The sequence below is a fragment of the Tamandua tetradactyla genome, chromosome 6 (genome assembly GCF_023851605.1).
Source record: "Tamandua tetradactyla isolate mTamTet1 chromosome 6, mTamTet1.pri, whole genome shotgun sequence".
In the NCBI taxonomy this organism is placed as follows: Eukaryota; Metazoa; Chordata; class Mammalia; order Pilosa; family Myrmecophagidae; genus Tamandua; species Tamandua tetradactyla.
The window spans coordinates 16,939,724-16,963,677 of record NC_135332.1 but is presented as its reverse complement, the minus strand read 5'-3'; the positions used below and the strand labels follow the sequence as shown (position 1 = coordinate 16,963,677).

Sequence of the window (23,954 nt, the reverse complement as noted above, 5' to 3'; positions counted from 1 at the left end):
AACATCCTAGGAACAAAGGATGAGCAGATGCCAGCCACACGCCTTCCCATGTGACAGAGGAACCCCAGATGCTGCAGGCCTTTCTTCAGAATCAAGGTATCTTTCTCTGGATACCATAATTTGGACATTTCCATGGCCTTAGAACTGTTCATCTGTAACTTGATAAATCCCCTTTGTAAAAGCCAAACCATTCCTGGTATGTTGCATTCCCACAACTTTAGCAAATTGAAACATATATGTTGTTACAAGAGACTTATCTTAAATTCAACGACAAATGTAGGCTGAAAGTAAAAGGATGGAAAAAATATTCCATACAAACAGTAACAGAAGAGAGTCGGAATGTCTATACAAATAACAGGTAAAATAGATTTTAAGTCAAAAACCATTACAAGGGATAAAGAAGAATACTATATATTAATAAAATGGTAAACTCATTAAGATAATTTAAGACTTTAAATATATATGCAATTCACAGCAGAGACCCAAAATACAGGAATCAAATTTTGACAGATTTGAAAGGAGAATTAAATGGTTCCACATTAATAGTTGGAGAATTCAATACATCACTTTCAATAATGGATTTAACATCTAGGCCAGAGATCAATATGGAAAGAGAAAACTTGAGCAATACTATAAACCAACTAGACATAACAGACATTTATGGAACACTTTACTGAACAACAGCAGAATACACATTCTTCTTAAGTGTACTGGGTCGCTCCCTAGGATAGACCATGTACTAGGTAACAAAACAAATCTCAATAAATTTAAAAGACTGAAATCATACAAACTATCTTCTCCAACCACAACAGAATGAAACTAGAGATCAATTATAGAGGGAGAACTGGAAAATTCACAAATATGTGGAAATGACCAATACATGCTTTAACAACCAGTACGTGGAAATTATACAATACACTCTCAAACAACCAATTCACAAATATGTGGAAATTAAATAACAGACCCCTAAAATCACAAGGGAAATTAGGAAATCTCTTGAGACAAATGAAAAAGAAAACACAACATACCAAAACTTACAGAATTTGCAGCAAAGACAGTCTTTAGAGGGAAATTTATAGGTAAATGCTAGGAAAAGAAGGGCAAACTAAACCCAAACTGAGCAGAAGGAAATAAATAGTAAACATCTGAACTGAGAGAAATAAAATAAAAAGTAGAAAAATGACAGAGAAACTCAACGAAGCCAAAGGTTGATTCTTTGTAAAAGAATAAGAAAGTTGGAGGACTCATACTTCCTGATATCAAAACTAAATACAAATGTTCTTATGTTAAGAATGTTCATGTTGGGCTGCCGCCGCCGCCGCCCCGGCCGGGTCTCCCCGCCGGCCTTCCTCGCCGGCTCCCCCGCGCGAGCCTCCTTCCGAGCGCCCGCGGCCACCGCGGCCGGGCCCGGAGTCGCCGGCGCCGCGAGGGAGCCCTCGCCCAGGAGCGGTGGCGGGGCCGGGCCTGCGCGGCCGTTGGCGGAGGAGCCGCGGGCGCCATCAGCGCCGCCTCGGCCGCGCCGGCTCCCCGTGCCCGCCCGCTCGCCCGCCGGGCTCCCGCGGCTGCGGCGCCCCGAAGGAAACTCCCTGTTCACAGGGACGTACTGTAAAGATTCCCCAACGAGAGACACTGGCGGACCTCTGCGACTTCCCGGGTGGAGAGGCAACCCCGGGCCGGCGGCGCCGTGGTGCCTCCTTCCTGCGGATCCGACCTGGGATGAAATGAACGCGCCTCCCAACAGGCCTGGTCGTTTTCTTAAGGAGTAACTCTGCTGAGGTGATTGTTGCCAAATGAGGAGGAAAGGACGATGCCATCGAGAACCTGTGGTCAGGCATCCAGCTTCCCCACGCAGCCTTAAGCACTCCCCAACACGAGAGACACTGACGTACGCACAAGCCCAGAGGATGGTCGAGATTGAGATCGAAGGGCGCCTACACAGGATCAGCATCTTTGACCCCCTGGAGGTCATCCTGGAAGATGACCTCACTGCTCAGGAAATGAGTGAGTGCAACAGCAACAAAGAGAACAGTGAGCGGCCCCCCCGTCTGTTTAAGAACTAAGCGCCACAAAAACAACAGAGTCAAAAAGAAAAATGAAGCCTTGCCTGGCACCCATGGCGCGCCTGCCTAGGCCAGCGCGCTGCCCGAGCCCAAGGTGCGGGTGGTCGAGTACAGCCCCCCATCTGCCCCCAGGAGGCCTCCCATGTACTACAAATGCACTGAGAAGTCTGCTGAGGAGCTGGACAATGAGGTGGAGTATGACATCGACGAGGAGGACTATGCCTGGCTAGAGATTGTCAATGAGAAGCGCAAGGGTGAGTGTGTCTCAGCTGTATCACAGAACATGTTTGAGTTCCTCATGGATCGCTTTGAGAAGGCATCACACTGCGAGAATCAGAAGCTGGGGGAGCAGCCGCCGCTCATAGATGAAGACGCTGTGTGCAGCATCTGCATGACTGCGAGTGCCAGAACAGCAACGTGATCCTCTTCTGTGACCTGTGCAACCTGGCCGTGCACCAGGAGTGTTAAGGTGTGCCCTACATCCCCGAGGGCCAGTGGCTCTGCCGGCACTGCCTGCAGGCCCGCGCCAGGCCTGCTGACTGCATGCTGTGCCCCAACAAGGGCGGTGCCTTCAAAAAAACAGACGATGACCGCTGGGGCCACGTGGTGTGTGCCCTGTGGATCCCAGAGGTGGGCTTTGCCAACACGGTCTTCATTGAGCCCACTGATGGCGTGCGGAACATTCCCCCAGCCAGATGGAAACTGACGTGCTACCTCTGCAAGCAGAAGGGTGTGGGAGCTTGCATTCAGTGCCACAAAGCAAACTGCTACACAGCATTCCATGTGACATGTGCCCAGAAAGCTGGCCTGTACATGAAGATGGAGCCAGTCAGGGAGTTGGCTGATGGGGGCACCACCTTCTCGGTCAGGAAAACCGCATATTGTGACGTTCACACTCCTCCAGGTTGCACACGGAGGCCCTTGAGCATTTACGGGGATGGTGACACAAAAAACGGTGTGTGCAGGAAAGAGGGTATGGTCAGAACAGTGAGGTCCACTTCCAAGGTCAGGAAGAAAGCGAAAAAAGCCAAGAAGACACTTTCTGAGCCTTGCACGGTCCTGCCTGCCATGTGTGCCCCTTATATTCCACCTCAGAGATTAAATAAGATTGCAAATCAGGTGGCCATTCAGTGGAAGAAGCAGTTTGTTGAGAGAGCCCAGTTACTGGTTGCTCAAAAGGCTGTCTAGGAATGGCGCTCCCCTGCTCAGGAGGCTCCAGTCCAGTTTACAGTCCCAGAGAAACACACAACAGAGGGAAAACGACGAGGAGGTGAAGGCAGCGAAGGAGAAGCTCAAGTACTGGCAGAGGCTGCGGCATGACTTGGAGCGTGCGCGCTTGCTGATTGAGCTCATGCGTAAGTGTGAGAAGCTCAAGCGCGAGCAGGTGAAGGTGGAGCAGGTGGCCATGGAGCTGCGGCTAACACCCTTCACGGTGCTGCTGCGCTCGGTGCTGGATCAGCTGCAAGAGAAGGACCCTGCCCGGATTTTCGCCCAGCCCGTGAGTCTGAAAGAGGTGCCAGATTACTTGGAGCACATTCAGCACCCCATGGACTTTGCCACAATGCGCCAACGGCTGGAGGCGCAGAGGTATCAGAGCCTCGCAGAGTTTGAGGCGGGCTTCAGCCTCATCATGCACAATTGCATGAAGTACAACGCCAAGGATACTGTGTTCTATCGGGCTGCTGTGCGGCTGCGTGACCAGGGCGGCGCCGTGCTCAGGCAGGCCCGGCGCCATGTGGACAGCATCGGCTTTGAGGAGGCCACAGGGATGCACCTGCCGGAGCGGCCCGTGGCTGCCCCACTACCACCCTTCTCCTGGGAAGACGGTAAGGGGCTTCCTCACTGCTGTGTCAGCGCTGTCAGGTACAAAGCCAGGGCGAACCACATACACCACTTAGCATTTTCTAGTTGTGTCATTGAAGGAGTAAAAAGAAACATCAAAATTAACTTTATTAATATATCTTATTTAATCCAAAAAAAAAGAATGTTCATGTTGTATGTTGATTGGTTTTATTAATAAAAATTTTTTAAAAACTGAATACAAAGCTACAGTAATCAAAACGTGTGCTACTAGCACAAAGACAGACATATGGACCAATGGAATAGATTTGAAAGTTCGGAAATAAATCCTCACATTTATGGCCCACTGATTTTTGACAAGTTTGCCAAGTTCACTCAATGGGGAAAGAACAGTCTCTTCAACAAACGGTATTAGGACAACGGGAAATACACATGCAAAAGAATGAAGGTGGACCCTTCCCTTAAACCATACAAGGGATAAATAAGGACACTACATATTAATTAAAGAAGACAAAACAACTTTAAATATATATATGCACCTAACAGCAGAGACCCAAAATACATGAAGCAATATAAAAATTAACTCAAAATATATCAAAGACTTACACATAACAACTAAAACTATAAACTCTTAGAAGAAACGGGAATATCTTGAGGACCTTGTACTGGGCAATGGATTCTCAGACTTTACACCAAAAGCGTGAGGAATGAAATAATAAATTGGACTTCATCAAATTAAAACCACTGTATATTAAAGAACTTTGAAAAAAAATAACTTTCAGAATGGGAGAAAATATTTGGAAAAGATATATCTGATAAGGGTTTAATATCAAGGATATATAAGAAAACCCTTACAATGCAACAAAAAAAGACAAACAACCCCATTAAAAATGGACCAAGGGACTTGGGGTGGGGAGTCCCAAGATGGCAACTGAGTGAGGTTAGAGACTTAGTTCGTCCTCCAGGGCAGCTAGTAAATAGCCAGGAACAGTACAGAACAACTGCTAGGGCCACGTCAGTGACCAGATGTACAGCGTACTCCAGTCTGGACAAGGTGGACTGGCTGTGAGCCCACCCAGAACTGTGAGTTCCCCAAGCCATGGGGGCCAGCGCCCCTCCCCCACAGGCTGCTTCCCAGAGGGGAAAGGAAAGAGACTTTACTAACAGCAAGGGGCTGAGCTCCGCCAAGCTCCAGTTCGTGGAATTAATTAACAAATTCTGACTACTAGAAATAGGCCCCCAGCTCAGCTGAACCTCCAGTTTAAATGGAAGTTCCTGGCTTTTGCCCAGCACAGAGGAGGTAGGACTTATGGAAAAAGAAAAAAAAAATACTTGAAAGGGTCTAGGCTTGAAGGAAAGAGGGGGACACATAGGACTTGGAGATACACAGAGCAACGGACCAACTAAAGGTCTTGATTGTCAAACCCAATGAATGGGGTTCCTGCTCTGAAAAGGATTTTTCTTCTTTTTTTTTTTTTTTCGTGGCTGCGTTTCTACGGCTTGACTGCTCTTTCCATACAACTGCAAGGCTTCTCAGACTCCAACAGCCCCAGAAAGAGCAGAATTAACTTGTCTGAGAGCTTGTCTGGAGCCTGTGCCTTCCCCAGGAGAGGGGTAGGGCCCAGCTCAGGTGGAATCCCTCCCTCAAGGAATTCAGACCCCGGGGTCTGGAAAACTAAAGTGATTAAAGCCAGCCTTCAACCTCTCCTCTGTCTCCACCATACCCCCACCAGGGAGAGTCTGCTGAATTAAAGGCACCACATCACCTTATGCCAGTGGGACCTGCAGGCAGATAAGTGCCACATACTGGGCAGGATAGGAAAAACACAGAGTCTAGAGGCTTCATAGGAAAGTCTGTCAACCTGCTGGGTCTCACCCTTAGGGAAAACTGACACAGGTGACTCCTCCTGAGAGGAAGCCAGTTTGGTCTGGGAAAATCTGACTGGGGTCTATAATACCTAAGTGAACATCCTAAGGGGAAAAAAAGGCACCATACAGGCAGGGCAAGAAACAAGAAAACAGGAACTGAAAATTTCTCCTCTGTTAAACAAAACCTAAGCTAGAGGTCCAGAAAAAGCTGAACTGAATGTCAAAGAACAGAGAGACAACAAATTCATCCAGCAAGAAAACCCTAGGTAAAAGAAGTGAAAACAATCTCCAGAATAAACTAATTAAGGTAATTAAATGCCTAGATGTCAGCAAAAAGTAACAAATCACACTAGGAAAATTGAAGATATGGCCCAGTCAAAGGAACAAACCAACAATTCAAATGAGATACAGGCGTTGAAACAATTCAGAATGCTCGAAGAGACATGGGAAACCTCATCAAAAATCAAATCAATGAATTGAGGGAGGATACGAAGAAGGCAAGAGATGAACAAAAAGTACAAATCAAAAGTTTGCAAAAACAATAGACCTTATACCCAAAGCAAGAGCACTGAAGAAATAAATAAATAAATGGGAACTCCTCAAAATTAAACACTTTTGCGCATCAAAAAATTTCATCAAGAAAGTAAAAAGACAGCCTACACAATGGGAGACAATATTTGGAAACGACATATCAGATAAAGGTCTAGTATCCAGAACTTATAAAGAGATTGTTCAACTCAACAACAAAAAGACAGCCAATCCAATTACAAAATGGGAAAAAGACTTGAACAGACTTCTCAGAAGAGGAAATACAAATGGCCAAAAGGCACATGAAGAGAAGCTTAACTTCCCCGGCCATGAGAGAAATGCAAATCAAAACCTCAATGAGATACCATCTTACACCCACCAGAATGGCCATTATCAACAAAACAGAAAATGACAAGTGCTGGAGAGGATGTGGAGAAAGAGGCACACTTATTCACTGTTGGTGGGAATGTCAAATGGTGCAACCACTGTGGAAGGCAGTTTGGCGGTTCCTCAAAAAGTTGAACATAGAATTGCCATATGAGCCAGCAATGCCATTGCTAGGTATCTACTCAAAGGACATGAGGCTAAGGACACAAATGGACATTTGTACACCAATGTTTATAGCAGCATTATTTACAATTGCAAAGAGATGGCAACAGCCAAAATGTCCATCAACAGATGAGTGGCTAAACAAACTGTGGTATATACATACGATGGAATATTATGCAGCTTTAAGACAGAATAAACTTATGAAGTATGTAACAACATGATGGACCTTGAGGACATTATGCTGAGTGAGATTAGCCTGAAACAAAAGGACAAATACTGTATGGTCTCACTGATATGAACTGACATTAGTGAATAAACTTGGAATATTTCGTTGGTAACAGAGACCACCAGGAGACAGAAATAGGGTAAGATATTGGGTAATTGGAGCTGAAGGGATACAGATTGTGCAACAGGACTGAATATAAAAACTCGGAAATGGACAGCACAATACTACCTAACTGTAATACAATTATGTTAAAACAGTGAATGAAGCTGCATGTGAGAATAATAGAGGGATGAGGGCTGGGGGCATAAATGAAATCAGAAAGAAAGATAGATGTTAAAGATTGAGATGGTATAATCTAGGAATGCCTAGAGTGCATAATAATAATGACTAAATGTACAAATTTTAAAAATGTTTTTGCATGAGGAAGAACAAAGGAATGTCATTACTGCAGGGTACTGAAAATAGATGGTAATTAATATTTTAAAATCTCACCTTATGCGTGAGACTAAAGCAAAAAATGTTTATTTGGTACAAAATTTACATTTTACTAGTACATTTCCTAATATAACTTATGTGGACAGCTTAATCGAACACCATAGTACCTGGAACCTTGCACAGGGCATGAGATTTTGGAGGTTTGTCCAGAGTGATGCCCAGATAAATCCCAGAGCGATTTGAACAATGAATAGGGAAGTGTTTGCAGAGTCCCCTAGGGGGAATGGTGAGAAAGGGGGAAAATTCAACTTCCCTAAGTGGAAAATTCCTGATATTCTCACAGGCAGTGGGGACAGCCAAAGCAATAGACCGAGCCTCCAATCTTGGGGTTTGTTCTTATGAAACTTAATCCTGCAAAGGATAAGCTAAGCCTACTTAAAATTAGGCCTAAGAGTCACCCCCAAGAGAACCTCTTCTGTTGCTCAGGTGTAGCCTCTCTCTCTAGGCCGACACAACAAGCAAACTCACTGCCCTCCCCCTCTCTACGTGGGACGTGACTCCTGGGGGTGTGGACCTTCTTGGCAACGTGGGACAGAAATCCTAGAATGAGCTGGAACTCAGTATCAAGGGATTGAGAAAATCTTCTCGACCAAAAAGCAGGAAGAGCAAAATGAGACAAAATAAAGTGTCAGTGGCTGGGAGATTCCAGAGGTGAGAGGTTATACTGGAGGTTATGCTTATGCATTAAATAGATATCACCTGTTTAGTTAAGGTGCAGGAGGGAACTGCCTGAAAATGTGGAGCTGTGCTCCGGTGACCATGTTTCTTGAAGATAATTGTATGATGATATGGCTGTCGCAGTGTGGCCGTGTGGTTGTGAGAGCCTTTTGTCTGATGCTCCTTTTGTCTACCTTATCGACGGACAAGTAAAACATATTGATTAAAAATAAATAAATAATAGGGGGAACAAATGTTAAAATAAATTTAGTAGATTGAAGTGCTAGTGATAGGTGAAGGGGAGGGGTAACGGGTACGGTACGTATGAATTTTTTTCTGTTTTCTTTTTATTGCTTTTTCTGAATTGATGCAGATGTTCTAAGAAATGATCATGATGATGAATATACAACTATGTGATGATAGTGTGAGTTATTGATTATATAACAAGAATGGAATGATCATGTGGTAAGAATGTGTTTGTATGTGGTTATGTATCGTAAATAAAAAATTAATCAGGGCGGGCCACGGTGGCTCAGCAGGCAGGAATGCTTGCCTGTGATGCCAGAGGACCCAGGTTCGTTTCCCGGTGCATGCCCATGTAAAAATAATAATAATAATAATAATTAATTAAAAAAAGAGTAATGGTTACCTTGGTGGGGGGGGGATTGAGGGACAAGGAAGATTTTTACCACATCTGTTATTTCCTTTCTATACACTGGGAATATAACTGTTTTACTTTTTTAATGAAAAACAAATTTAAAATGTTTCTTTCTTACTTTAAAGATGGTCTACCAAATTTAATTGTTAAAATAACCATAAAACTGCAATCGATAGAGGTTGATTTGGATATGGGGTGGGGGTGGAGGGTGAATACCTTTTCTCAGAGGTATTGGCCTCAAATTCTGGACCAAGAAGAATCTTACAATGCAGTAAGTTTTCTGTATTCACATTTGCAGAGAATATACTCACAGTTTCTCAGTCCAACGGTATGCCTTCCATGTGTTTTCATCAATGTAAGAGATAGAGTTTCCTTGGAAATTTCTGTGAAGAAACACAGATATGATTCATATCCTTGAACAGTTAGGAAAAGAACGAAAAGAAAAGGTATAAAGATGGCAAGCTCATGAGAAATATGTTTAATGCAGAAAATACCAGTTTTCCAATTTCTACATTTCAACTTCCACAGATGGAAGCTTCCAAATTTGCGCAATTAATAAAGAAATACTGTGGGGCCCATGGTACAAATGATAAGGCTGCTCTTCAGAACCTGAACGTCATATTCTTCTAATTTCTTCTCCTTTGTCATTATCAACAAATAAGTATAAAGAAACCACATGCCAGGAAACACCAAAACATTGGCAAATTGCCGTCTGTTCAAACTTCCCTAGGTTTTGGCAAGATTAGGACAATTAGAAATTAGAGAGACTATATACTGATGTGGAAAAATCTCTTAGACATAATGCTTAGAAAAGTGCAAATCATTGAACAAGGAGTAAAGTATTACCTAATTAGGGAAAACATACATACAAAAACATATACATATGTCAATGCGAAGGAAAAGATCTGAAGGACACAACAAAATAGTAACATGAATGATCTCATGGGTGGCAGGGAAGAGGGTGGGAAGGAGAAGCAGCAAGGGAGCTTTCACTTTCATTTATCCCATATACATCCACGACTTTTTTCTTTCAATATACTGGGAATGTAACTATGAATGACGTGTTTAAGAGAAGTTTAAATGCCTGAGATTCAGTCGTAACCCACTAACTCTGTGGATAACCCTCAATCTTTATCTTTGGCCTCTAGTTGCTTTATGCTCACCAATAAAAAAGGCCTAAAACCAAACTCATGTCCCTCAAACTGGCTCTCCTTCCTGAGTGCTACATTTCCAACTGCTATACCACCATCAATCTCCTAATCAACGAATACAGAAATACTGGAGTCATTTCTTTTTCTGTTTACCCTATCCCCCAACTCCCCCTAGTCAATTACCAAATCCTGCCTATTCTCCCTTTGTAGTACTCCCAAGATTTTCTTTTCATTCCTATCATAACCCCTCTGATTCAACCACTTTTTACTTAACTCCTAGGTGTTGTTAGAGCTATTTGGTTTCCAAAAATCAAGCTTTCCTCTCTCTAGGTTGCTCTATATATGGATTTTTAAATCATCCTCCTTGTTTGAAAACTTTTAATGGCCGTCCATATCTGATAGCATAACTGTCAACCTCCTAAGAAGATTTTTCATAATCTTATCTTTCATTGCTTCCTAACCCAACTCTCTGCAGCTAGATCAGTCTACTAAACCCTGATTATTCCTGCAGGCTTTGCCTTGGTAGTACTCCCTATTTTTCTCTCTTTGAACCCATGCTAAGTTTTGTCCTTGCAGTTTTTTCTGCTCAGCTGGGTGATTAGATTTTGAATTACAGCACCTATGGTCTGCATCTCCTTTAGTACTTAATTACATATCACTTCCCTTTTTATGCATATTCCTTTCTTCCCACCTATTGTTGTCAGGTTCCTGAGACAATATCTTATACATCTGTAGTTCCCACAGAATCTAGCCCTCGGTAAGACACCTAATAGCTGCTGTATATATATATAAAGCCATGAACAAAGAAGGTTTGGGCATAACTTAGCAATCAAATAACAATAATAATAATGATAAACAGCTAACATTTACATATATGCTAGGTAGGTGATGATGTAAGTGCTTTACATACATTAACTCATTTAAAACCCACAACCATCCTAAGAATAGTAACTACTATAATCTCCATTTTGCACAGAACTTAATGGAGATTAACTCATTTAAATCCCGCAACCATCCAAAGAACAGTAACTACTATTATAATCTCCATTTTGCACAGAGCTTAATAACTTGCTTAAGATTATAAGGCTGATAAATGACAGAACTGGGTTCAAACCCTGGCAGTCTGGATTCAGAATTTTTGCTTTTAACCACTTTGCTGTATAATTAGCAATGAGGTGGGGAGAAGGACATGCTCCCATAAGAGGATGGAAAAATAAATAGGAGCAAAACAGAGGCTAAGGCATGAAAAGATGGGCTAAATAAAAATGGTAAGGAAAAATAAAATAGGCAATCACAAAAGACTGAAGAAGAGGGTACAACAGTAAAAAGAAGAATGCGGATAAGGAAAAGTTGCAGAGAAAAGGTAAAAACAGACAATAAGCCAACATGGGTTGGGGAGATGAAGAAGGCTCAGGAAGACATTGAAGGGGCTGCTACATTAGGCAGGGTACAGAGGCTAAAAGAGTAAAGGCAATTCTTACAAGATGGTGAAGGTGCCATTGTAGGTGCTGGGCTCTGGCACAGGGATTCTGTGGAGTCTTTGCCATGGGCTCAGACCAGAACAGGACAGTGTCTCATTTTTGCAGGTACAGAGCTCACATATATTGATAGTTGTGGTGATGTTCTGTTCCTCTGTCTGTGCCTTTTCTGGGGAGGAATCTGCAGTGACAGTCTGTTTCTGTTTTACAGTGAAACCCATCTGTGCCTCCTCTAAGGAGTAATCCACGGAGTCCATCTGTTCCTGTTGTACAGTTGAACCTGTATGTGTCTTTTCTGGGGTATAACTTACAGTGACATTTGGTTCCCGATGCTCAGGTAAGCCTGTCTGCACCTTTTCTGGAAGATAATTTATAGACTGTGCCACTGAATATGGAGTATTTGGAGGAACACCTGCTTCAGATGACCTTGGGGGCTGAGTTACGGAATGCTCTATAACCAAAGGTTGAGGTATGTCTTTAATCAGGTTTGGATGCAAATCCCAAAACTTATCTGGTGGTGGAAGTGTTTCCTCAGTAAGCTTTGGAGGAGCTGTAGTGGAATGTTCAACCTCTTTTGTGGGTTCTGGAGTTACGGTGCCCTCCAGATTTACAGGTTTAATTGTGACACTGGGAAAGTTTGAATGCTGAACTGGATCCTGACCTGGAGATGGAACTGTCACCTCACGATGTGCTGGAGATTGAGCTACAACTTCCTTACGTGGTGTTGGAAACTGAATCGGAGACTTCTGCTTGGTTGGAGAAGATTCAACCAGCATATTGGGTTGTGGAGTTACAGTAAGCTCCAGATTCCCAGGTTTAACTGTGATTTCTGTTAGGTTCGGATGCTGAGAATGCATCTGATCTGCAGGTGGAAATGTCACCTGAGAGTGTGATGAAAAAGGAGCTGTAGTCTTCTGCAGGACAGTGGAATGTTCAACCTCTGTTGTGGGTTCTGGAGTTAAGGTGACCTCCTGTTCTACAGATTTAACTGTGACATTGGGAAAGTTTGAATGATGAGTTTGATCTTGACTTGCAGGGGGAACTGTCACCTCATGATGTTCTGAAGGTTGAATTTTAATCTCCTGGGGAGACTCTGGATGCAGAGTTGAGTGCATCTGCTTGGATGGAGAAGGCACAACCAGCATATTGGATTGTGGTGTTAGAGTAAGCTCCAGATTCCCAGGTTTAACTGTGATTCCTGTAGGGTTTGGATGCTGTGACTGAATCTGGTTTGGAGGTGGAAATATCACTTGAGAGTGTGTTGGAGAAGAAACTGTAGTCTCCTCCTGAGCAGCAGCATGTTCAACCTCCATTGTAGGTTCTGGAGTTATGGTGCCCCCCAGGTTTACAGGTGTAAGCGTGACACTGGACAAGTTTGAATGCTGAATTTGACCCTGACTTGGAGGTGGAACTGTCACCTCATGATACACTGGAAGTTGAGCTATAACCTCCTTAGATGGCTCTGGAGACTGAGTAGTGGCCTCCAGCATGGCTGATGGTCCACTACCTGTATTGGGTTCTGGAGTTATGGTAAGTTCCAGGTCCAAAGGTTGGATTGTGACTTCACTCATGTTTGGATGCTGAGCCTGAATTTGCTTTGAAGATGAAGATGTCACTCCAGGGAGCTCTGGAGAAGGCACTGTAGTCTCCTCCTGAGCAACAGCATTTTCAGCCTCCATAGAGGATTTTGAAGTTATGGCAAGTTCCAGGTCCAAAGGTTTAGTTGTGGCTTCAGTCAGGTTAGGAGGCTGAGCCTGAAGTTGGTCTAGAGGTGGAAGTGTCATTTCAAGATCTGGAGGAGTTGTAATCTCCTGTAAGGCAGTAAGTTGTTCAAACTCTGTAGGTTGTTCTGAAGTCATGGTAACCTCCAGGTCCACAGGTTTAACTGTGACAAAGGTTAAGTTTGAAGGCTGAGGTTGATCCTGACTTGAAGGTGGAAGGGTCTCCTCATGATATTCTGGAGGTTGAACTATAACCTCCTGAGAAGGCTCTGGAAGCTGAGCTTGGGTCCCCTGTTTAATGGGAAATGCCTCATCTTTCTCAGTGAGCTGTGGAGGGTGACCTGGGGCCTCTAGCAGGGCTGGAGAAGGTTCTACCTCCTTAGCAGGCTCCAGTGACTGAGCTGGTGCCTCCTGTACTGGAGAAGGTTCAACCTCCTTAGAGGGTTCTGGAGGTGGAAATGAGGTCACCTCCTGAGCTGGAGGAACTTCTACCTTCTCGGGAGTCTCTGGAGGCAGATCTGGGGCCTCCTGCTGGAGTGGAGAAGCCTCAACCTCCTTAGAAGGCTCTGGAGGCTCAGCTGGGACTTCCTGCTGGACTGGAGAAGGTTCACTCTCCTCGGGAGGCTCTGGTGGCTGAGCTGGGGCTTCCTGCTGGGTAGTAGAAGGTGCAATCTCTGTAGTGGCTTCAGGAGTTATTGTAAGCACTAGATCTACAGGCTTAACTGTAACATCGGGCAAGTCTAAATGCTGAGGTTGTGGCAGCTGGAACTGTGGATATTCAGCTTCTTCAGGAGGTTCTGGAGGCTGAGCTGGTGCCTCTGGCTGGACTGGAGATGACTCCAACTCCCCAGGAGGCTCTGGAGACTGAGCTTGTTCCTCCTGTTGATTTGGAGAGGGCTCTTTTGGAGGCTTTGGCAGTGGAACTGGGGCCTCCTGCTGGCCTGGAGAAGGTTCACCATCCTCCCACGGTTCTAGAGGTTGAGTTGGGCCTTCCTGCAGGATTGGAGGTTCAGCTGCCTCAGGGGATTCTGGTGGTTGAGCTGGAGTCTCCTGCTGGCTTGGAGAAGGTTCAACCTCCGTAGTGGGCTCTGGAGTTATGGTAATCAGTATATCTCCAGGTTTAAATGTATCATTTGGCAAGTTTGAGTAATGAGCTGGACCCTGACTTGGAGCTTGAGTTATAACCCCCATAGGGGACTCGGGACCTGTACTCTCCTGGTTGGCTGGAAATGGTTCAACCTCTTCAGGCAGCTCTGGAGACTGAGCTGAGTCCTGCTGAACTGGAACAGATTCAATTTGTTCAGGAGGCTCTGCAGACTGAGCTGAGTTTTCCTGATGGAATGAAGACCGTTCAACCTCCTCAGGGGGCTGTGGAGGCTGAGATGGCTCCTCTTGATGACCTGGAGCAGTTCCTATCTCTTCACTGTGTTCTGGAGGCTGAGCTGGGATTTCTTGCTGGACTGAAGAAGGTTCACCCTCTTCAATGGGTTGTGGAGGCTGAGCTGGGGCCTCTTGCTCTGTTGGAGAAGTTCCAATCTTAGTGGTTTCTGGAGTTATGGTGAGCTCTAGATCTACAGGCTTACGTGTGACGTTGGACTCATTTGAATATTGAGCTTCATTCTGATCTGGATGCTTAACAGTCACCACATGATGCTCTGGTGGTTGTTCGACAACCTCCTTTTGTAGCTCTGGAGAGTGAGATGGGGACTGTGACTGGACTAGAGGAGGTTCATCTTCCTCAGGAATCTCTGAGGTCTGTGCTGGGGCCTCCAGCTGGACTGGAGGTGGTTCAGCCTCCTCAGCGGTGTCCAAAGAATGAAGTAAGTCCTCCTGCTGGGCTGGTTCTACTTCTCCAGGGGGCTCTGGATATTGAACTGGGACTTCCTGTTGAATCTGAGATTGTTCCACCTCATTGGGTTTTGGATGCTGAGTTAGGATATCTGGCCGGTGTGGAGAAGGTTCAGCCTCCTCAGGGGGCTCTGGCATCTGATCTAGGTGGTCTAGGAATTCCGAAGGTAGGTGGTCTGGAGGATAAAATATGTCCAGACTTGGATCTAGATCAGGCTCGTAGGATTGGTCTTGAGATTTGGGAGCTAATTGATCTGAATCTCCAACAACTTTAGTAAGCTGATGATGCTGAGCTGCATCTTTCTTCAGGTTTGAGGGTGACACAATTAACTTAGCTGGTTTTGAACCTGGATTGTTCTTTAGAGATGGATCAAGTATTTCATATGACTGGTGATCTTCAGCCTGATTCAGATATGGAGTGTGAATCCTACTTTTGAGTTGAGGAGGCATAGCAAGGGCCTGATTCTGAACCCAGTCTAACATTGAATCTGCCTCGGGGAACTTTTGGTGCGGAGTTAGGTTGTCATTCTGATCCCGAAGAGGAAGAGCAAACTGATCAGGCCTTGGAGGCAGCTCTAGAGCTGAATCCGTGTCCAGGAGTGGAACCAAAGTCTCCGTGATTTCCTGAGGTTGAGCCAACATGTGGCCAGGAGCCGAGGACCCCAGGTAGCCAAAGCTTCCTGGCTCGGGTGGGGGTGTAACCGCACGGGGCGATTCAGGCGGGAAACGGGGGGATAGCAAAGACCAGGGTTCAGTGGGCCCCGGGCGGTCAGAGGTCACCTGGAGTGGCTCCAGGGCTGGCCCCGGAGGCTGAACCTCCTGGACCAGCAGACAAAGTGGTTGCAGTGTGAGGAGGAGCTGTAGCGCCCAAAGGCGCAACAGCAACATGACACGCGCAGGCTCCGGGACACAGGAACCCAGGCGAGTAAGGCACAGTACCGGCAACCTGAGCGGTAGCTGAACCTTTATGGCAGCCTGTGACGCATGCACACCTTTAGCAACCGTGCGCCCCACCCCCCACCTCGTGACCCACCCTTTATTTACGACACCTTTATTTACGACACCTTTATTTACGACACCTTTATTTAGCTCGGGCAGAGACTGGTCCCACACCACCAAGGCGATCCCGTGGTCCCACAAGCACTATGGCGCACGGCTCCCTTCCCCCTACAAATGGAATTGTCTGCTGCCATGTCTTACCCCCTGCAGCAAGGCAGGATTTAAGCCACAGACACTTAGTTCCCCTACCACCACACCGACACTCATTCCAGTAGCATGGGCAGGGGCGGGCAGTGCTTGCCAACGAAGCAATGGGCACAGTCTTTCCTGAATATTCAAAAGTTCTACTCGGTTTTTAGCAGCCCGAACTCTTCTTGCTCCAAACTGAAATCCGAGAGACTTTCTTCTTCCCCTCGTGCATACTATGTCCAAGCAAAGCAACTGACCTGCAAAATGAATACCCTTTAATGTGGCAATAAACACACATTATGGTTACTTTATTCTAAAATGTTGCTATTTGTTCTAATTTCTCAGTATCCTCTTTGTTCCTTGTTAGATTGTTACTCTTCTATAATAGAGTGGTAGGGACTATCACTAATTGGTGATGATTCCAAAGTTTCTGCAGGAAACTTTAGGGGATGGGCAATTGGGTTGGAAGAGTACATAGCATTTTACACTGGCATGGGAAAACTTCCTCTAATCCCACCTTTGCTTCACCCAGCCATTAATCTAGAGTTAACAACCCCACTTTACAGAAATCTACCTTCCGTGTGCACATGGAGAAGACACTTAGGATGATAAAGTCAGCATGTTAAAGAATTTTCTTGAAATACTCTTATTACTAGCACCCAATTTTTTTTACTTTACAGCCCTTTTTATAATCTATTGTATTTACTTTCTTGTATATTACCTAGCACACCTCCTCGCATGAAAACTCAGTGAGAACGGGCTTCATTTTCTTATTTCTAGGACCTAGCACATGACTTGGCATATAGTTACGGTTTTAATTCTGAACCGATTTCAAGATTTGTTTCGTTTAGGGATGAATCTTTGGTTATAGTCAGGTTTCTGGAATCTTAAAGCATCACTGCTGAGTCCCTTCCTCTCATATTTCACAGGAGACTAGACTTCTTAAAGTCCAATCCTGGGAAAGCTTGACATCTCCTTGACTGGTTTTAATTAAATTGAATTAAAATAATTATTTTACATGGAAAAATCTTCAAACACTTTTTTAGAACAGAACCACCTTGTCTTATTCTACTCTCTACTTCAAAATAAAACTCATCACAACTCTGGGGTGAGTTAAATCAGCAACAATCTAGCCCCCAAATTAAGTTCCTGCTGATAGGAAACACATTTTTCTACTCCTAGCTTTATTTTTTTTATGAAAACATCCTATAGGTAGTAAGTAATGAACATTTCTTTTAGAAATTACTTTGGTATTTTTTGTTGTTGTTTTTAAATTACTTTGGTATTTTAACCTCAAATTAAGGGAATTCATATAACTGATTTACAAAAAAGGTTCTTTAGCAAAACCATTTCATTTCATAGAAGATACATGTGAAATGCTGACCTCTAGGTAATGTGTCTTATTTGAAAGGATTAATATTTTTAAAAAGCTGTAGCATAATCACACTTAAGGCCATAGTTACTTTGTTCCCAAGTCCCTGGGATCCCGGTTTGAGATGAGTTCTAAAAGGCCTGTGGCCAAGCAACCAAGCATTCCTAATCACTGGAGGGGGAGAATAACCCCTCTCCTGTATCTACAGTTGCAGAGTACTCTGATGGTCCTTAATTCTGCTCTCCAAATTTCACATAAGGAGTCAGAGCCAAGGGCCAGGTCTTCAGGAAAAGCCTCAGGAATTCCTGGCACTCAAAAGCAGTTTCAGAGTTTCACACTTCCCTAAGGATGACAGCGAGCCAACTGTGCATACTGACTATTTTAAATTATGGCTACACTATTTATGTAACCCTTGAGCTTTTATCTCCACATACTTGAATTAAATCCTGTAGTTCCTCCTCGGTTTTGGCACCTATGATCTCTTCACTGGGTCCGTATTCCACAGCTATTTTACCACTTTCTGCAATAAAGTTACGGATCAATTCAGAATTATTCTTACTCTAAAACTTCCTGAATACAATGGTAGCACCCAAAAATTACACCTCTTTTGATTTCTAAAAGCAGAAGAGTCCTTCCTCATCTCATACTTGTTTTTATCATAACCACATTTATTAAATATCAATACTGCTTGTTCAGCTTAAACATAGAGGCTAAGGTAGGAATAATGACACAGGAAGTAAAAACTGAAAGAAAAATGTTCGGTCATAATATGATTAAATAGTAAGGCATTAAGTGGGGGTCAAGGTGAATTCAAAACTGGGAGAGATCAATGTACTGAAGTACTTTGCATTGAAAGTAAGGGGCTAAGGAGTATATCCTAGCACATTAAAGGAAGGTAGACAATACAATCATTTGATTCTTCAAGGTTGTTACTCAGAGTTGACAACTGATGGAGATTCTACCTGATGACCAGGGAAGTCAGACCTTCGCAGGAAGGGCTGTGCAGGGTAGAAAGCCTGACCAGGGTGGAAGGCCTCACCTGAGACCAATCCAGGGCCATCTCTTAACGCAAATCAGCTTCTCTGATGACTTGATTAGGATATATCAGTCTCTAAGCCTACAGGGCTGTGAAGCAGGGTGGCAATTGTGTTCAGAGGCTCTCTGCTCATCATGAAGTTTCCACTGGGCATAGCCTGTAAGAGTAATACCATGATAAAACTCAACAGGGAACAGAATCGTTGTCCTTCTAGCCTGGGCAAGCCTTGCCTGTGAAGGTCTGACTTTGAAGCTAGGTATCCCTTGTACACACTCAAAATTCCTTAGACCAAAAAGCCTTGTGGCTCTAGTTTGCCTTTAGGGAAACGGTCTTGTCTATGAGGTACACTGGCCATTCAACAACAGGGCCACTGTTAAGGGTGTGTATAGGCTCATATGAAAGCTGTCGATTATTATATAAGAATCATATCTCAACGATCATATGTTGGGAATGTTTGTGTTTCTTTCTTGTAATATATATATTTTTTAATTTAAAAATTAATTTAAAATTTTCAAAAAAAAAGAAAAAAGAATCATATCTCAAGGTGAGGCATATACTTACCCAACATGTCAGTGCCAAAAATAAAAAGGGAAACTGAATTCTTCAAATAACATAATATTATAGACTTTCTCTTCAGCAGGAAAACCGCATTGATAAAATACTAGTTAACATATTTTTCTACTTACCACGTTCCAGGCATTGTTCTAAGCTTCTTAATTCATCATTTCATTTACTTTTTTTTATGCTGTAGGGTGGGGTCATATTTCATTATTTTTCCATGTGAGTATCCAGTTATTGCAGTATCATCTGTTGAATTTTTGTTTGCTTGTTTGTTTTTTGGGAAGTACATGGACCGGGAATCGAACCCAGGTCTCCCACATGGGGGGGCGAGAATTCTACCACTGAACTATCCTTGCACCTCCACTCATTTACTTTTTTCCCCCCCCCCCACTGATTTACTTTTAAAACATCCCTGCAAGGCAAGTAGTATTATTAACCTCATTTTTCAGATGAGGAAACTGTGGCTTAAAGACATAAATACTTTCAAACCTCTCTGGCTCTAAAGCCTAAAGATGCATTAAAAATGTCAGAGACAGAGATTGGACTCAAATCCATATTTCTAAAACTTATGATTACTATACCATTCTGCATGCAGTTGAGAAAGAAGACCTGGATCAAATAATTAACTTTCTGTGTGAACTGAGGCAATTCTACATCTATAAAGAGGGGACAATAATATTTACTGTCACTTTTCTCACAGCTATCCTGAAGAACAAATCTGAGATCATTCATGAAAGAGTTTGGTGAATGAAAGTATCATCTAAAGTCTTTTAGATATCCATATTTTCATCCAAATAACTTCAAAATAAGTTCATTTCTCAATGAAACTGAAGTATTCAAGGACAATCAAGAAAGTCTTACCTAAAACCATCAAAAGTTTCTGGAATGCATCTGACAAAGCCTTCTGAATGGCAAGCTTCTGGGTTTTTTTTCTGGGTTTTGCCGGTATTTTGTTGAAGATTTCTTTTTTCTTTTTTTTCAAATTTATTCCTAAATATTTTATTCTTTTGGCTGCAATTGTAAATGGAATTTGTTTCTTGATTCCCCCTCAGATTGTTCATTACTGGGGGCTGATGCCAAGACAAGATGTCCGTTTGTGGCCTCCCGGAGCCTGGCTGGGCTGGGGTGGGGCGGGGCGAGTGGGAATGAATTGTGACCTTTGCCTCAAGGAGCTCAGCCCTGAACACAAGACAGGACTGGTTCTGGCCCATCCTTCCTCCGACCTCCCTGAGGACCGAGACCAGGCCTCTCTCTCTCCAGCCCTGCCCAGACCAGGGCCACCCGTCCACCACAGGGCACAGGGAACATGGCAGGACCTGCCGCAGGGTCCTGGAAGCCTCAGAATCCTGGGGAGCCATGCCTGGCCCAGCTCCCTGAGACTCTGAAGTAACTGGTTTGGGCTGGGGCCTGGGCAAGGAATATTTTAAGGCGCCTCAGGTGACTGTGACATGTGGCCCAACGCAGGCACCTGGGGTCAGTGGTAATCTCGCCACCTGGGTGTGGCATGAGATTCTGAACACAGACATTTGAGCTGAGACTCTTCTCTTGGGTTTGGGACAGAAGGAAAGGAAAAGAATAGAGCACGAGTTCTGGGTTCTTGTGTAGACTCTGTTCCCAGCTTCTCACCGGGCAACCCCTGTATCTTGGGGCCCCCATTCCTTTATCCATGGAATGGGGCTATCTGTCTGTCCCCACTCACAGGACTGGTTTCTGTGAAAGAGTCGAGTGGGGCCCTGTGTTCCCACACCCATGGGGGACACGGAGAAGCAAGCACGGCTCTACTTCTGCTTTCGAGTTTCGACTGGGCACCTGCGACGCCAGGTTCCGTCCCCAGCCTCTGGGTGACTTCATGGGGCTGCCTGCTGGGCCTGCACCTCAAGGTGGGGTGGGGTCTGGCATGGGGCCCGTTTCCCAGCTCACACCCTCTGTGCTTCTGCATAAGGCTGGCAGAGACCCAGGAGGCCTGCTGGCGACAAGAGGAGTTGGACATGGTCTGTCGAGGACCCTCGGGGCCAGTGAAGGTCATGGTTGTGAGCCAACCCAGGGAGGTGGGAAATGTGACCAGGGTGCGGCCACCTTCCGCCTATGCCCTCCAGCGTATCTGCACCACCATTCCTGCACCCGACACTTAGGAGGGACACAGGATCCTCCTGGCCAAGTCCACACACTCCCAACCTGGGCCCCAGGAGGCCCCACTGCCTCTTGCCTCCTCACCTCAATCTCCAACCCCTCCCTCCTGACTGCTTTTGTCTCTTTGGCATTCAACACCCTCAAGGTCTCTCCATCTTAAAAAGCTAAAGTTCTCCTCCGGAGTCAGCTCTGCACCCCCTTTACTCTCTCCCCCTTTTCCCTTTTCAGAGCCAGCTCGTGGAAGAAGTGCAAGCGCCCACGTTCTCTCCATCTTCAGGCTCCCAGCTCACAACCTCCTCGATGACAAATTCAACACCCACTTTCCACCTTTTATTGCCTGACTTCTCGCCAGTATTTAGGCCTCAGAATCTTCTGGGTTTTCCTTCTCCTTCTCTGCTCTTCGGGCCCAGGCTCCATTCTCTCTGCTCACCTCCAGTGCTTGGTGTCTTGTCTTTATTCCTCACCTTACCCCCTGGAAAAGCACACCCAGTCCTGTGGTTTCCACAACCAGCTCTATGTTAACAACTCACACGCCTGCCTCTGGGCTCATATGTCAACTGTCCGCCTTAAATTCCCACCTGCACGTCCGGTACACACCTCAAAAGCTACATGAACAAAACCGAATATACCTGCTTGCTGCCCAGATTCATTCCTCCTTCTCTCCATCTCAGTGTCTCTGTTGCTCAAGCAGAGACCTGGAGCCATCCTTGCCTCCTCTTGCTTCCCTGGCATCTCCTGTCGCTGAGCCCAGATGATTCGACCTCCCTGAACTGTGACCAGGTCACAGCTAACACAGGAATAAGAGGAACACAGGAAGCAAACAGGCAACTCTGGAGCAGACATTGTACAGGACAGCTGGTCTGGTTTCTTTAACAAGTCAGTGTCCTGGCTGAAGAAAAGGGTGGGAGGTTTAGCAGAGATTTAAGAGACTACTAAATGCAATGCATCGTCCTTGCCTGGATCCTGGCTCAAACAGACCAGCTGTGAGGGACACTTTTTAGGACAGTTAGGGAAATTTGACCGTGGTTTGAGTTTTAGATATTAAGAGATTAACATTAATTATACCTATGTATATACAATAATGATATGGTGATTATGGAGGAAAATGTCATTCTTTCAGAGATGCATGTTGAAGTTCTAGGGGTGAAATATGATGATATCCAATTGATCATTCCTCAAGACAACGAAAAAGATAAAACAAACAAGATAAGTGTTACTTGTTAAATATAAGTTATGGGTGTAACTTTATTCATTTTAATATTCTTTTTACTTTTCAATGAGTTTGAAATTTTTCATGATAAAAAGTGAAAACGAAATTCCCTCAAAATTTTTTTCATTACCCTCCAGACTCATCATTAGAATCATATGAGGTGTTCGTTACTGCTCCTCTGGAAACAGACTTGCTTTTCCAGCCTGGCCCCCAACCCTCAACCCATCCTCACAGACAACATGATTTCTTGCCCTTTAAGTTTAGGCCTGAGGCTGGGGATTGTGGCAACGTGGCAGCTTAAAACATATCCTGCTTCCTTTCTTCTCCAAATGCAACCCCCTTCGGGCCCTAGCACAGCAGGGGTTGTTGGGGTAGTGGGTGGGCAAGGCCTGGCTGGCCCAGGGAAGAGCATCTGAGGCAGAGATCGGAACCTGGCACCACTGGGGCAGACTGTGCCCACCATGGGGCTCCATGGGAGAAGGCAGGAGGGCTCTTGTACCAGACCCCCTGTCTCCGGGAGCTGAGGGACAGCCAAACAGGTGGGCAAGGAACTGTCCACCCTTAAGGCTGGGAAAGCCAAGAAGGAAAGGACAGGGCCATGAGCATATGAGGTGTACTTCCTGCTAGGCTGGCCTTCCCGCAGGCCTACCGACAGAGGCCACCCCCACCCACCCCCCAGCGGGTTACTCCAACAGCTCAACTCAAGCCCCTGTGAACAAAGACATATAATTCCACCCCTGCGTCTGGAGGGAAGCTGCAAAAACAGGCAAACAGGCTGCTATTAAACCCCAACACAGCTAGGAGCCAGTATGTGCTAAAGACGTCATCACCAATCCTGGGGGGCAGATGAACTGGTCCATAAAAGGTGATGGGACACTGTTCATTGGGATAAACCCCACAGGATTAAAGGTTCAAATATAAAAATAATAATAATAAGCCATAAAACTACTCAAAGAAGAAAATTGGAGCAAAATTCTATACGTCATAAAAGTTCTTTGTTAACAAAGACTCAAATCTAAATAAAATAAAGGATTGGTATAGTTGATTATGTAGCTGTATTTTAAGAATCTTTTGTGGCCAAGGCACACCACTGGCAAAGTCAAAAGGCAAACTGAAGGAAAATTAAAATTCATATGATAGACAAAGAGCTACTTTCCCTAATACAGAAAAAGCTCCTAGAAATCAATAGGAAAGACCAGTAACCCAAAAGACAAATGCACAAAGCATATGGCAGCCCATTCATGGAAAAAGAAAAGCAAACAGCTCAAAAATACATGAAAGATGCTCGCCCTCACTGGAAAGAGAAATGTAAAATAGGTTTTACACTTGAAAATAGGTTTTACTATCATAAAAATTGGCATAAAACAAAAGTTTGAGATCACTCAGTTGGCAATGGTCTGGGGAAATAGAAACGCTT

At 44.7% G+C, this 23,954-nt stretch overlaps 2 protein-coding genes across 2 annotated transcripts in view; one reads left to right on the top strand and one right to left on the bottom strand.

The window, feature by feature from the left end:
• Positions 1-16,035, bottom strand: part of LOC143687178 (uncharacterized) — a 98,279-nt gene extending 82,244 nt beyond the window's left edge. The window contains exons 1-2 of the mRNA XM_077163910.1: positions 11,475-16,035; positions 9,154-9,225 (exon numbers count right to left, since the gene is read on the bottom strand). Coding sequence (XP_077020025.1) covers positions 9,154-9,225; positions 11,475-15,928 — 4,526 coding nt within the window. The 5' untranslated portion in view covers positions 15,929-16,035. The remainder of the gene's footprint in view (positions 1-9,153; positions 9,226-11,474) is intronic.
• LOC143687181 (bromodomain-containing protein 1-like) lies at positions 1,549-19,203 on the top strand. Its single transcript, XM_077163911.1, is given in 6 exon segments — positions 1,549-2,036; positions 2,038-2,455; positions 2,458-3,217; positions 3,219-3,886; positions 7,973-8,178; positions 11,683-19,203. Coding segments are annotated over 5 exon segments (2,196 nt in total). The 5' UTR covers positions 1,549-1,790; the 3' UTR covers positions 8,077-8,178; positions 11,683-19,203.
• Positions 19,204-23,954: the final 4,751 nt, after the last annotated feature.